Source organism: Armigeres subalbatus, chromosome 2 (genome assembly GCF_024139115.2).
Source record: "Armigeres subalbatus isolate Guangzhou_Male chromosome 2, GZ_Asu_2, whole genome shotgun sequence".
Taxonomy (NCBI): Eukaryota; Metazoa; Arthropoda; class Insecta; order Diptera; family Culicidae; genus Armigeres; species Armigeres subalbatus.
In genome coordinates this window covers 228,683,407-228,698,368 of record NC_085140.1, presented here as the reverse complement: position 1 = coordinate 228,698,368, position 14,962 = coordinate 228,683,407, and the positions used below count along the sequence as shown (strand labels likewise).

General features: G+C 39.3%; 2 protein-coding genes across 4 annotated transcripts in view; one reads left to right on the top strand and one right to left on the bottom strand.

The window, feature by feature from the left end:
- The window catches only part of LOC134211832 (ubiquitin carboxyl-terminal hydrolase 38), a 36,296-nt gene extending 31,710 nt beyond the window's left edge, over positions 1-4,586 (bottom strand). Inside the window, exons 1-2 of one of the 2 annotated variants that reach the window (XM_062689120.1) lie at positions 4,339-4,586; positions 4,177-4,258 (exon numbers count right to left, since the gene is read on the bottom strand). In XM_062689120.1, coding sequence (XP_062545104.1) covers positions 4,177-4,258; positions 4,339-4,460 — 204 coding nt within the window. In that variant the 5' untranslated portion in view covers positions 4,461-4,586. The remainder of the gene's footprint in view (positions 1-4,176; positions 4,259-4,338) is intronic. The other variant, XM_062689121.1, reaches the window with a different exon arrangement.
- A 2,652-nt stretch (positions 4,587-7,238) lies between these two features.
- Positions 7,239-14,962, top strand: part of LOC134211834 (ras-specific guanine nucleotide-releasing factor RalGPS1) — a 28,033-nt gene continuing 20,309 nt past the window's right edge. For both annotated transcript variants that reach the window (XM_062689125.1, XM_062689124.1), the window contains exon 1: positions 7,239-7,397. The gene's annotated coding sequence lies outside the window, so the exon portion shown is untranslated. The remainder of the gene's footprint in view (positions 7,398-14,962) is intronic.

Here is a 14,962-nt window from a genome sequence, read left to right as displayed (position 1 = left end):
AGTACTGCAATCAAAAGCTTTCATGTTGTTCTGTTGATTGCGCTATTCAAATTAATTCATGAAAAAAATGTTACTTAGGTCCTTTTGAAAAGTTAAGCGAGAAATTTACTAAGCATTTTTTTCATGAATTAATTTGAATAGCGCAATCAATAGCTTTCATGTTGTTCTATTGATTGCGCTATTAAAATTAATTCATGAAAAAAATGTTACTTAGGTCCTTTTGAAAAGTTAAGCGAGAAATGTTTCATTATTGTATCTTGAAGAAAAGAATGCCATTAGTATACCTACTAGAGTGGGGCGTCATGGTCAATTTTTCAAATCAATGGTTTTTCGAAGCCTTTCTGGGTCCTGAACAACTGTGCAGAATTTGGAACCGATTGGTTGCTTCCTCGCTTTCCGCATCGCGTTTGAAGTTTGTATGGAAATTAGTATGGGAGACCGTGTATTTTTGCATTTCTACTACTAGAGGTTTCAGTGCATCGTAAATCAAGTAGCACATTACGTTAAAGCATAACCCAAAGAATGCCGAAAAACTTTGCTGAAGAAGGCACGTTGCTGGAACGTCCACGAAAAAAGTTATAACGCTTCGAAGATTGAGTGTTCAAACCATATGCAAAAAATCATTTATTCTGCCAGCACTGCCGAACTACGTGGAGCAATAATTTAACTGAAATTTATTTCAAAATTAATGATTTTATAGGATATTCGGAATGATTTCACAAAGTAAAGTTCCGACTAGAAGGAAAATGGGGTTTGCCCTCTGACAATTACAGGTTCACCGGTAGTGCTGGCAGAAACGTTGATTTCTCGCTTAACTTTTCAAAAGAACCTAAGTAACATTTTTTTCATGAATTAATTTGAATAGCGCAATCAATAGCTTTCATGTTGTTCTATTGATTGCGCTATTAAAATTAATTCATGAAAAAAAATGTTACTTAGGTCCTTAGGTTACGTGGAGCAATAATTTAACTGAAATTTATTTCAAAATTAATGATTTTATAGGACTTTGGAGCTAATGGGAGATATTCGGAATGATTTCACAAAGTAAAGCTCCGACTAGAAGGAAAATGGGGTTTGCCCTCTGACAATTACAGGTTCACCGGTAGTGCTGGCAGAAACGTTGATTAAATTTTGAAGAAATTTTCTTGCATATGGTTTAAACAATCAATTTTCGAAACGTAATAACATTTTTTGTAGACCTTGCAGCTGCGTACCTTCTTCGGCAAAGTCTTTCGGCATCTTCCAGACTATATGCTAATGTATTGAGTCACGTGATTAATGATAAATTGAAGCCGCTAAGAGCAAAAATGTTAAAAAGTACGTTTTCCCATACTAATCTCCATGTAAATTTAAAACGCGTTGCGGCATGCGAGGTCGCAACCAATCGAGCCCATTTTTTGCACAGTTGATTGGGGTCCCAAAACGATTCAGAGAAACCTTGATCTCACTTGATCGGACGAAGTTTGCGTTTTTCCATACAACTGCGCCCCACTCTAATACCTACTTTTATAGTTTCCAGGCAATTTGCTATCTCTAATTATCCTGAAATCCACGTAAAACGATTTCAACTAAACTTGGTTTTTCGCAGTTTTTACGTATTTCTTGACGATTTTGATGAACCGCGAATAAAATCCGCGTCAAACGTGTATATCCCAAAATCAACGTAAAAATAGTTGCGTAAAATTAAAAAACGCGCAAAAGATGACCCAAGTGCTTTTAAGTAAAAAACCCAACTTAATTCACCGAGTAGTGAAACTGCCTTTTACTAAGGACACACCTGTGATATTTGTACCATGGTACAAGGCGACAAGAAAATAATTCCAAAACTATCTTTAATGAAGACAATAATAGATATGGCACTAATTTCAAGATTCTTGTACCATGGTACGAATACCACCAGTATGTCATTAGTATTTCTCGCATTTAGCCAAGACACCAACCTTATATGGCGCTTATATAGTTCGATTCCATTTTCTTAATAACTTTTAAACGCAATGGTTAATCGTTATCAAATTCAATAGTGATCAACAAGGCTTTGTCCCCTGTCGAATGCAACTTGTTGCGAGAAAATCGGTTAAGAATTACTATATGAAAAAGTGGCTAATGTTTTTCGGTTTTCGTGTGCACACACACATACACACAGACAGACAGACATTTAATCAGCTCGAGGAGCTGAGTCGATTGGTATATAACATCATGGGTCTCCGATACTTCTATAAAAAAATTTCAGAAAGTTAACTCCTAGTGTGTCGCTGACAGCAAGCATGAAGTGGGCGATTCATTCCATCACATGATTGAAACTGTACAGATATGTATATCGACCTCAACAGAAAGGCCGTATTCAAATTCTCGTACTTGATTCGACTCCGATCATTAGGAACCCCAACTTTGGTTAATTTATGTTTGCATCTTGCAGCACGAGCTAGTGACGTAATTAATTAGAATTTTTTTTAAATTTAACTTTTTCCAGCTGATCATTCCCAGGACTTCACATAAACTTTGGTTTTGGATTGAAACAGGGCTTTGCAATCCAAAACAAATAATTGTACAGAGTCTTCGAGATGTTTAGTCCAGAAGGAATTGGTCACTCTGGAAAATTCTCATGTTTCTTATTCGAACCGCGCTTCAAGATACAACCAAAAATTAACCTAAGTTTGTGATCCCTTATGATCGACAGTGAAGAAAATGATGTAAACAAATTGAAACGCGGATTTGTAATACAAAACCAACGCGGTCCGCGGAACAAAACATCTCTAGGACTCGATATACAAACTTAATTTAATTTTTGTTAATTTTTGGTTTCATCTTGAAGCAAGATTTTTTTTTTCAAAATTGGCTACACAGTGTCATTTATATTATATACTTATTAAAAAGGGTTTTATTGACAAGGATGTTTTCGATTATTTACCTAATGGTTTGTCAATAGCGCATTTCAGATTACAAAATATGTTGTATGGTGCATTTCTAGTGTTAAAAGTTCTTCTAAAACTCTGCCCAGTTCGATCTTGAAATAATCCAGCATAGGGCTGCAAGTCTCTAAAAAACATTATTATAAGTTCGTTGTTGTGGTAGTAGCGGATTGTGTTAAAATAATAATCGGAGATACGAAATGAAAGCATGGATTATTTGAATAAGATTTGAATTTCTAAATCGAAGCAATCGGCGTCCGAATAGTAGGCGCCCATTAGCACACGAAGATGAACTCGATTGACAGAACGAAACAAAGAACAAGACGATACTAATTCGAATATTGGGTAAATCTTCTATGTATCACTAGAGCTACTGGTTCTGTCAGAGCATACTTGTGAGTACACAGCCCATGATAATTCAGATATTCGACGGATGTCCTAAGGATATTCGCTCGGCCCCGACAGGAGCCATTCATTTTGTTTATGTATTTACTGAAAAACATAAAAAGCGTTTGCATTTGCTTCGATTTAGAAATTATATCACATGATAACAAAATTTTAACCATTTAGTTTTCTGCCTGTAATCGCATATCTGTCCCATATGAATAGTAAACTCAGCAAAGATGGGACAAATATGCGGTATAATTAACTGCAACTGTAACTCCATTAGTAAAATTTGAACAACAAACTGTTAGCATATAGTATGTATATACTAACTCGTTATCGTTCAAAATAAATAAACAATTACAATTATAGTTAGGCAGAGTTGTAGAAAAACCTTTGCACTAGAAGTCAACCATGAAACACATCTTGAAATTCAGCCTCTGGAATGAGTTATTGACAAACTACTAATGATCGAACACATCTTTGATTTTTGGATTTCTCAGAAAATCATCCATATTCTTGTTTACGTACGAATGCTTACTTGAACAAAAGTTGATGGACATTCTTGTGTGCACCAGTAAATTCAAATGTGGAAATGTTTCGAACAAATCGGATTCGTTCGATAGTATGGACCGTCCGTAAACAAGAATACGGGTGAATGTCTTCAGATACGAGTAATTTGCTCTAATACATCTTACAAAAAACTAGAAATTGACTATTTTGGTAAAACATACTTTTGAATTGTTCATTTATGCAATCCTATTCGCCCTTATCACTAATAAGTAGTTATTCAAATAAACAACCAGAATCAACCAGAAGCATTGGAGCCCTATTCCGGACAGTTTTGAGCAGTAAATTTTTTTAACCTTATTATTATTATTACCGTTTTCGGTTCGATCGCATCGAGATAGGTCCATCCAATTTTTACCAATGCCTCACTCTTTTCATCAAAACACAGAATCAACCTAATAATTTTGGCACATTAAAAATGAACGAAATTACAATATTAATAAAATGAAAACAAATCGTCATCAAAGTGGCTCACCTGAAACCCTTTTGTAGCTTCACTTTTTGACTTGATGCTGGATCGGAAGCTGATTTTGCTTTTTTCGACTCAATTTCCTCCTCGATTGCAATATTAACCAACTTTGCAATGGATTGAAACATGCTTTTACGGCATTATTAAGAATTTGGCACAGTTTTTCCACGGTGAAACAAAATAAAATTGCACAAATTTCCAAATTTCGTGCCCGTTCTTCCTTGTTTGTCACTCTGCTCTGACGAAAACTGCAAAGAGTAATGACGATGACAGCGAGGGCAATAATATTAAATGGAAGGTATTGCAAAATGTGTTGGAAACCTTTGGAAACGCGTTTTACATACACTGTGCCACCAAAGTACTCTTTAATGGGTAAAATAGTACCCATTATGAAGTTAAATAGTTCAACTCATTAAAAGAGTAAACAGCGTTTACTCATTAATGGGTAAACCGCCTGTACGTCAGTTCAGCGAGTGATTTTTACACATTATTTTAAAAATGTTATTCTAGAAAATGAGTAAAAATCACTCTTTATTATTTTGAAAAGCATTCTTAAAAACTAAAATAATCTTAAAACTAGGCTGTTAATAAAGCAATTTTTTGATTTTAATAATACGCAGAAATATGATAGTATTTATTCACATCACATAAACAAAAAAGTAATACACAAAATACAATTCACTTTAGCTCCTAGAATCTATCAAAACCGGACCAGCGGAAATTTCCGGAATCAGTCTGATATCATTCCCCGTCCGGTGTGGGCAGCTTTTGAATGGCATTGTGTAATTCTAGGCAACAAAAATCACCCCACTAAGTTGATTCCCGGAGATATCGCCGATCGACAGCTGTTGTTGGGTCCACTGGATTGGGTGACTAACGACATCAGGAGGGATTCAATGCCGAGGAACTTCTTCACAATATTTTGGTTAGCTGAAATTTTAAACAGTTCATATTTCAAAAATTTATCAAAATATGAATAAAATCAAAAGAATACTCACTACCAACCCTCCGAGGACATGACGAGCTCACTCCTCTTTCCCAATCGTTAATTCTCACGGGAAGCAAACATGCCGGTTTCTTTAACGTCAGCGGCTCTGGGAGTCCATGGGATTTTGTACTGTACATTGATCCTCCACCATTATTCTCAGATAAACCACATCAGCGTAGCCCAAACAGTTGCAAAGCCATATATCCGTCTTGACCGGCGTTACCGTTTTTTGTCCGGTGGAATTCGCTTACCAGTCCCAATTGCATATTTAACCCAGAAGCAAACAAAACGACTCCTTTTTCATCATCAGATTCCTGGTTTCACGGGAGGTACGTCTCCTGATTTCCTTGATGGTTCTTCGCAAAACTTAACAGTGACAGTAGGTGAAGTTATCCGGCGATGAATATGGTTTTGTGTTGTTATCGACCAACACGAAGAATAAATTGATGAACCGTTAGCTGAAATGATGGAAATGATTCGTCGGTTTTATTTTGTTTAATCACGCAAACAAATTAAATTGATCAAACATAATATTTACTTACATTTAATTTATTCGAAGTCGATTTTCACCCACTAATGAGTAAAAACTTTCAACTCCGAAATGGGGAAAAAGAACACATTATCAATAATTTCAAAATACTCATTATTATGACAGCTCAATATATCATCAAATAATGAGTCTTTTCAACTCTTTAATGGGTATTGTCAGGTTTACAGTGTATACTACACGCTCATTTTTTTCTGCTCATAGTGAGCAGTTTTGTATTTTGCCTTCTTTTTTTCCCACACTAATAAAAATCCACACATTTTTATTGGCAAAAATCTAAAGAAATTTACAAATAAATTTTATGTGTGCGTTAATAACCACCCGCTATGGGAGAATCCACATAAAGGTTATTAGTTAATAACGGTTATGTGTGTTTCCACATATATGCTATGCGAATTCACATAGACGTTATGTGGGAAATGCTATAGTCAAAATTTATGTGTGCCACACATAATGGATATGATTGGATTTTTGTCAGTGCATACTGAAATTTTACTCACTTTTTATTGAACACTAATAAAAAAATACCGTTTGTTTTACACATAGATTTGCGCATATATGCCAAAGCCCCGAACGATTCGAATCACTGCTGATTTTACTCTTAGGCTGTGAACCATTCCACCGATTCGTTTAACTTTTAGTTAAAATTTGACAGTTCGATGGTTATTTTCCCATCGTGGTTAAAATTTCACCACGAAACCGACCCATTTAAGTTTTGACAGATTGATAGTTATTTGAAATAAAATGGATTTGGCGCCTATTTTCTCGCGAGCAAAGTTTAACTATCGAACTGTCAAATCTAACCATGCTCCGGAGCAGGGTTATTTTTAACCACGGAGAAATAACCATCGAACTGTCAAATTTTAACTAAAAGTTAAACGAATCGGTGGAATGGTTCACACCTTAAGCCCCAAACGCAATACAACGGAACGGCGACGGAAACGGGAAATTTGACAGTTAGCCCATATATTTTCTGTCAAATTTGCCGTTTCCGTCGCCGTTCCGTTGTATTGCGTTTGGGGCTTTAGTGGCTGTTGCGATTACCTGAGATGTAACCAGCAGGAATCCGTAATATTTGTGTTTTTCTCGAGACGCATAATATCAAAACATGACGAAAATCCACAGAAAAAGTCATTTTCGTTGCGATACATGCCGGACGCAACCACCATGATGAGCTTGACAGTTCGAAACAAAGTTTTTTTTACATATATTAAAAGAATAAAAGACATATTACACAGCGGCTGTGCATGTCCTACACATAATTTTCACACAGATTGCTATTCTTTCGTGTCATCGTCGTCAAGTGTGAAAATTTTTCATGCGATGTGTAATTTACTTTAAGCGTGTGTGCGCCCTTATCTCGGAGAGAGCTTGTTCTGTCATCATTTTATTTACCTTTAGTTTCAGTCTGAAAACATTCATTGCTAAAAAATGTATTGGAAATTAAAAGTAATTTTGATAATTGGTGGTGATATAATTGAATTGTTCGTAATGTATCAGTAATTATTCAACTGAGATTCGTATTAAAAAGTAAGTTAACATAAAATGCACTATTTAATAGTTAGATGTTGTTCCCATAAGGTATACCTAGATGTTGAGGGTAGGCGGACATTGAGATGAAAGAAAATGATAGTATCTTATCATAATAGACAGGAATTCCGAAGCCATGAGAAGCTGTAACATATAAAGATTCAATATTCTGAAGAAGTTCATATATCAGCAATAATAACTATTACATCAGGTCAACGACCGATCTTCCCGAGAGGGGAGTTGTTCTTGATTGTATCCAACGAAGTGATATTTTTGCCAAAATTTCACTGTTGCTGTTTGTTATTACTGTAGGTATTACGATGCAGCTTATTGAAACAGATCATCACGTTGGAGTTGCCATTCCGGAAGGGTGCCTACAATTTCTGCCTATTAGAAATGCTGTTTTAGTTTTTATACTGTTTCTTTATATTGCATGATAACTATAAATACCAAAGCTGATATACACCGACGATGAATACCTACATTTTGCAAATTAAATTAATAAACATTTTATAAATTTTGTGCCTCTTAAAACAAGAGCTTTAGAGAGATGAGCCAGCCATGGGCTAATAGTCTCTTTCATGACAAAACAAAATTAACTTTTTTACCTGTTTGAGGTATTTTAGGAGGGGTCCGTTCCATTCTCCTTCTTTGTATCTTTCTCTTTATTTCTCATGTTCTAGCAATCGCTAGAACTGGAAAATGGACTTCCATACCGTTTCCATTACTATTCCTATACCTTCAACTTGAGTATTCTAACAGTAATCTGCTAGAATTGGAAATGAACTATAGAGCTCGTTTCCTACATCCAATTAGAAATTCCATCAGTTACCTTCTCCTATCTATCACATTGGCAGCTCGTTAACCAAGACGGACCTCTGCCTCTCCAACCTAACCCAGAAATTCCAACAAATTCCGCATGAACTCGTGGCAAGTGCAGAGGTATATTCGGCTTGCAGTGGGCGAGTGGATTGCATCATCATTTCCTCCCCCTTCCCTACATTGACTTGCATTCTGACGTGGCAGGCGCCAGTAGGACCTAACAAATGAGATCACCAGTACTTGTACATTGAAGATGTGTGCTAGTCCCAAGCTGAGACGAGACCTGCAAAGAGGAAAAAATGTAACTTCAGCTGCTGCCAGTCAACTGCTGTCACGAACTGTCAGGTGCAACCAGCAGCTTTTTGAGTGAAAGTATTGGTATCCCAAATAAAATATTCCACATCATTTTTGTTTCACCAAGACTTTTTTACTTTAACGAGTATTTCAAACCTTCCGTTTAGCTTGTTAATAATCAGTAGTAAACCTGTGTTTTGTTCCCGGTATAAAAATCCTTATGAAAATGAATTAACTATTTCGTGAATTGGATACACTTTTATTGTGCTCAGAAGGGTCCACCTGGGGCTTAGGTGAAACAGTCAAGTAAACAGTTGAAACTCGATGGTCAACTGTGATGAAAAGAAGAACAAGTGTCAAAACAAGAGAAAAGAAGCAGCGTCTTTGCAGGTCTCGTCTCAGGTCCCAAGCAAACATCTGTTGGTTCCCTGTGCAAGAACAGCTGATCTGGTCATAATGGAGTAGCAACTACGAGCAGTCAATCAAGCTCAAGCTCAAACTGTTTGAGGTATTTTAAGAGGGTGGGGGGGGGGGGGGTTGGTTGTTAGTGTTGATAAAATGAAATTAAAAAACACCCTGTATATGCGGAACTTCATTGTTGCTTACTTATTGTTTTTTGGGCACAAAAAAAACAGGGGGGGGGGCATATATTTTTGCCTTTCTCATATACTAAGGGGTCGTACAATAATTACGTAAACACTTATGGGGGGTTAGGGACCACCTCCAACAGCAAACGAGGGAGGCAGGACTACATCCCCGACCCGCTAAACCGTTTCCATTGCCGCCAAGCCCATCGTCCCTTCGATACAACCAGAAAGTAATGCTTCAAAGGGGGGCCAGTGCACTACGCACCCTCGAGGTTAGATGCGTGTCCTTGCAGCATCGAACATCGTGACTCGCTTTTTTAGAAGAACACCATGGTATCGTGCCAGCGCATTGCCGGCTTTCCAGGTGGCCTTACCACGCCCTATGTCCTCGGAAGGTGGGCAGGGTCGACTTCGCGCTTGCTTCCCTCTGCGCGACTGGTATCAAAAATGATGATGCCGCGTGCATCCCAAATTGACCTCTCTGCGATAGGGCCTATTCGCCAACACACATCGGGCTTGGAACCCACCCGGTTGACCGACGCCGCGTAAGCGACGATACCATGTTGTTCTTCGCGCGGCCACTTGTTCGATAAAAGGATCGAGTTCAACCACAGGGCACCCGTGAAGCCGACTCCGAACCCTTGGACCACCTCTTAATTGGACGATAGCTGATAAAACGGCGTTCCAGCCAACTTCATCTTTACACATCCTCCGGACTAGGTTGTCCGGGGTAGTATACACACCACATGTGGCAAGCATGTGGTCATGCATTGTGCGAAAACGTGGGCACACGAACAACATGTGTTCCGCCGTTTCCTCTAAACCTGCGCACACCCACGTGCCTATCTCCGGTATCAACCTATGTGTCCATCTTACCTGCACTGTGATTTTGCAGCACGCTTAAATACCGGGCACTTCGAACCCCCCATGGGGTGCTTGCTGTTCGCAGCTTTGCTGGAACAAATCAAACAATTGGGAGGGTTCGTGCAGCATTGTGTTGCAGGTTTGTTCCGCGAGTCATGTAATAATCATGGAGAAGGACTTTTCTTTTAGTTCAGTATCCCTACTATGGTGAGCTATGAAAATAGTCACCAGTAGGGACTGAAGAGACACAGTTGCTGGTCGATAATTGAATTCATGGATTCTCGATCACGTCTTAAATAGCTTACACAATCTACATGCTATATTTGGTAGAAAAGAGACAACTGGAGTGACACTTGTAAAAAGTGCTCATCTTACAATTTTGGTGGCCGGTGGTCTTACCCGTAATGTGTTGGGCTAGACCCTACGTTAGAACGAAAGAGGTAAGAAAGAGAATTCTATAACTGTGGCTCGGGCGCCGCATATGGTTGCAATTTCATAGCTTGCATTTTGGAGTGCATTGATCGAAATGAGTAATTTGAGTCTATGATTTATTGACTTGAAGCATGTTACGTATCAGTAGTTCTCAAGTACCATGACAATTGTGCCTTATGTCCCTCCAATCCGCAGCGTTGGTAGAGAATGCTTCTGTCAGGGCCTTTGCAGTCCCATTGCTTGTGCCCCGGTTCCAGGCACTTGAAGCAGACTTCGGGTTGCTCGTATATGCCCACAGGGCGCATCGACCATCCCACCTTGACGATCCCTAACTTGACTACCTTGGAGGCGTCCGCTGCAGATAGCCAAACCAATGCTACCTGCGTCCCTGCCGGATCTTTCCGTAGCCGAACGGCTGCGGTGGGCTTCTCCACTTTACACTGTCGCCGCAGTGCCGTGACGAGCTCTTCGACTTCGGTGGTCTCGTTCAGGTCTTTAACCCTTAGATTCAACTCCGTCGTGAGTGCCCTCACCTTAACCGTCTCGCCTAGGACTTCCTCCGCCAACTTCTTGTAGGCGGCGCCCTTTTGCGAGACGCCTCGCTTCAGCTCGAGGATCATCTCGCCCGTTCGGGTACGTCTTATTCGACGTACGTCGGCGCCGAGTTCACCGAGCTTGACGTCCATGCTCATCGCCTTTAAGACGTCCGAGTACTTAGCCTCGTCCGTCTTAATGACTAGGGCATCGCCCCTGGAGCGATTGGCGCCTACCCTAGATGTCTGTCTGTGTATATGTGTACACACTTTTTGAAACATCAAATCCCGAGCAGGAGAAATTGGCTCAATAATACTTAATTCTGTTATTGGTACCATACTCTGTTATGAAGTAGCCCTGCATAAGAGGTAAAATACCAAAGGAATAATACCAAAAATTAATATGCACAGTACTTGAGCCATAACATACTCTGTTATTAAATTCTATTTCAATACCAAATGCTTATGAATAATTTTTTTTTCTTTTTTATTTTTCTTTTGTTTTCAATCCTGCTCGGGATTGGACGAATTCTTCTTTTTCTTCTTAGTGGCATTACATTCCCCACTGGAACATTGCCACATCGCAGCTCGTGTTCATTCAGCACTTCCACAGTTATTAACCTCGAGGTTTCTAAGCCAAGTTACCATTTTTGCATTCGTATATTATGAGGCTAACACGATGATACTTTTATGTCCAGGGAAGTCGAGACAATTTCCACACCGAAAATTGTTTAGACCGGCACCGGGAATCGAACCCAGCCACCCTCAGCATGGTCTTGCCTTCTAGCCACGCATCTTACCGCTAGGCCAAGGAGGGCCCACAAATTGGACGGATTACTCGGAATAAATTACATTCGATGGGGATTCCTGCCTTATTGTTTGATATTGAAAATTGGCCCGATTGGACTGTGGGATCAGAAGTTATGGTTACTTAGAAGTTATTTTTTGGCGCAAAACGCGCTAAACAACACTTATTCATGTTTTTAAGTCTTTTTTTCTGCACGAAAGGCATTAACACCGCTATGCGGATTAATCAGGGTTTTAAATATTTGTAGATTCTCATTGGTTTGTAATATATACCTATCTGTGACACGTGTTGATTAGTTTTGTAAGAACTTGAATTAGATCTATTATTTTCGTTTGAAGCAAATACTTATAGCCTTTTAAGACTACGAATTTATCACCACCTAAAAAAAAGTGTCTTGATACGAATCGTTCCCACTGAATAATTTCATTTTCATTTTGCAGCGTTTGATGGGGCAATGAGAGCGCAAGTCAATCCAAGGCCGATAATAGAGAGGGTAATGGCAGAAGAGTCCTTGCAGACCACTTGAACGCCATGGGGTAGGATAAGGATGAGTTGAAGTTAGGTTCGGATTTGGAATCGACTAGACACTAAGGCAAAATGTAATTGAATGCAAACTAGTCAATGACCAAAAGGTTAAAATGATAATTTCAAAAATTCTAGCACAACGTTTTCTAGTTTTTAAAAGCAACTTTGAAAATGCAATGTCTTCTTCTTTTGTCATATAGTCATATAAGTCATATACTGCCGCTAACCGCAAGTCGAGCACATCTGTATATGGGCCTCCATATACAGATGTGTTCGACTTGCGGTTAGCGGCAGTATAGTCCAAATATAAGTTAATTAATTTGTTAGGTACATTCAAAGTTAATTGCCTATATGCCGGGTATTAAGCCACCCGGAGTGGAAATTAATTACTATGTCTGAAACTTGATTATGCATATGTACAACATGTGATAGATTTAGTTCGGAAAAGGTATTGGAGGGTAACCGCCCTTTCGGTGGGGTTTGATCCCACGACCCCAGTTCGCATGACAGGTGCTTTCCCTACTAAGCTACGAAGGACCTCCGTCGTCCACCGCAGCTTAGCGGGTACTGATGAAACCAAATTCCCAGCACCAGGTACCAGCCAATCTCTCGCAATACATTTTCAGAACTAACTCTCTCAAATGTATTTTCGTACACATCATGTCAACCAAGTAGGATGAGTATTTAGTATTGTCCGGCTCCTACACACTTGCTTCATCAGCAACGGCGCTCAATGAAGTAGGGTTGTGTGAGGTTGTGCCAGTTTGGTCGTCAGATCCCAACACGACCACACAAGCGAAGAGAGATCGCCTCTCGAGATCAGTACATTCAAAGTTAATTGCCTATATGCCGGGTATTAAGCCACCCGGAGTGGAAATTAATTACTATGTCTGAAACTTGATTATGCATATGTACAACATGTGATAGATTTAGTTCGGAAAAGGTATTGGAGGGTAACCGCCCTTTCGGTGGGGTTTGATCCCACGACCCCAGTTCGCATGACAGGTGCTTTCCCTACTAAGCTACGAAGGACCTCCGTCGTCCACCGCAGCTTAGCGGGTACTGATGAAACCAAATTCCCAGCACCAGGTACCAGCCAATCTCTCGCAATACATTTTCAGAACTAACTCTCTCAAATGTATTTTTGTACACATCATGTCAACCAAGTAGGATGAGTATTTAGTATTGTCCGGCTCCTACACACATGCTTCATCAGCAACGGCGCTCAATGAAGTAGGGTTGTGTGAGGTTGTGCCAGTTTGGTCGTCAGATCCCAACACGACCACACAAGCGAAGAGTGATCGCCTCTCGAGATCAGTACATTCAAAGTTAATTGCCGCATGTGCGAACTGGGGTCGTGGGATCAAACCCCACCGAAAGGGCGGTTACCCTCCAATACCTTTTCCGAACTAAATCTATCACATGTTGTACATATGCATAATCAAGTTTCAGACATAGTAATTAATTTCCACTCCGGGTGGCTTAATACCCGGCATATAGGCAATTAACTTTGAATGTACTGATCTCGAGAGGCGATCTCTCTTCGCTTGTGTGGTCGTGTTGGGATCTGACGACCAAACTGGCACAACCTCACACAACCCTACTTCATTGAGCGCCGTTGCTGATGAAGCAAGTGTAGGAGCCGGACAATACTAAATACTCATCCTACTTGGTTGACATGATGTACAAAATACATTTGAGAGAGTTAGTTCTGAAAATGTATTGCGAGAGATTGGCTGGTACCTGGTGCTGGGAATTTGGTTTCATCAGTACCCGCTAAGCTGCGGTGGACGACGGAGGTCCTTCGTAGCTTAGTAGGGAAAGCACCTGTCATGCGAACTGGGGTCGTGGGATCAAACCCCACCGAAAGGGCGGTTACCCTCCAATACCTTTTCCGAACTAAATCTATCACATGTTGTACATATGCATAATTTGTTAGCTTTATGTGACCACATTGAAAATATAAAAAAATATTGCGTATTAGTGTTCTATTTTATAACTTTTATTTATGCAGAATGAAAATTAATTAACTTTGTTTGTTCTGGGTGTAGGGTATGCGTTCGTCAAATCACTTTGTTTACCTAAGTCATTGTTTCGTCAATGTTCTTAAGCTGTGTCGACACTACAAACTCAATGTAAGATATATCATGTAAAAGTGGAAACTGTTAAACAATTTAGTTTGTTCTATTATATTTTTTTTTTGTCAAGGTTGCCTATAACTTTAAACTGTTCTAACAAGTAGCTTTATCGTAGATTAATTACGGTGATTATCTATTAAGTTCTAATCAAGGTCAGCTATAGGATTCACTTTTCGGTGGCAAAGTAAAGCTTCATCACGCCTATTGTCTGTCTATTTGTAAAAATTATCGAGAATGAAGCCGTTATAAGATTGTTCATATACCATCATTATAATGTGTGGTATTTTTTATTATTGCTCTTCAAAATAAAACTGGAACCACGTTCCTAGTTTTGAAGAAACTTCTACTCAGTGAATCCAGCAGTCGATTCCCTACGAATGTCTTGAATACATTGTTTTTCAATAAATGCCTAGCTAGCTAGGCGTCACACCAGAAAAGTATTGCCGAAAAGAAGAAAACTCACATCATTATCACTGATGAAAAAGGCCTCTGCCTGACTGCACTACCATTCAAGGCCCCAAGACACGATGTCCGTTGGATCACATGCACATGCGCACCAAAC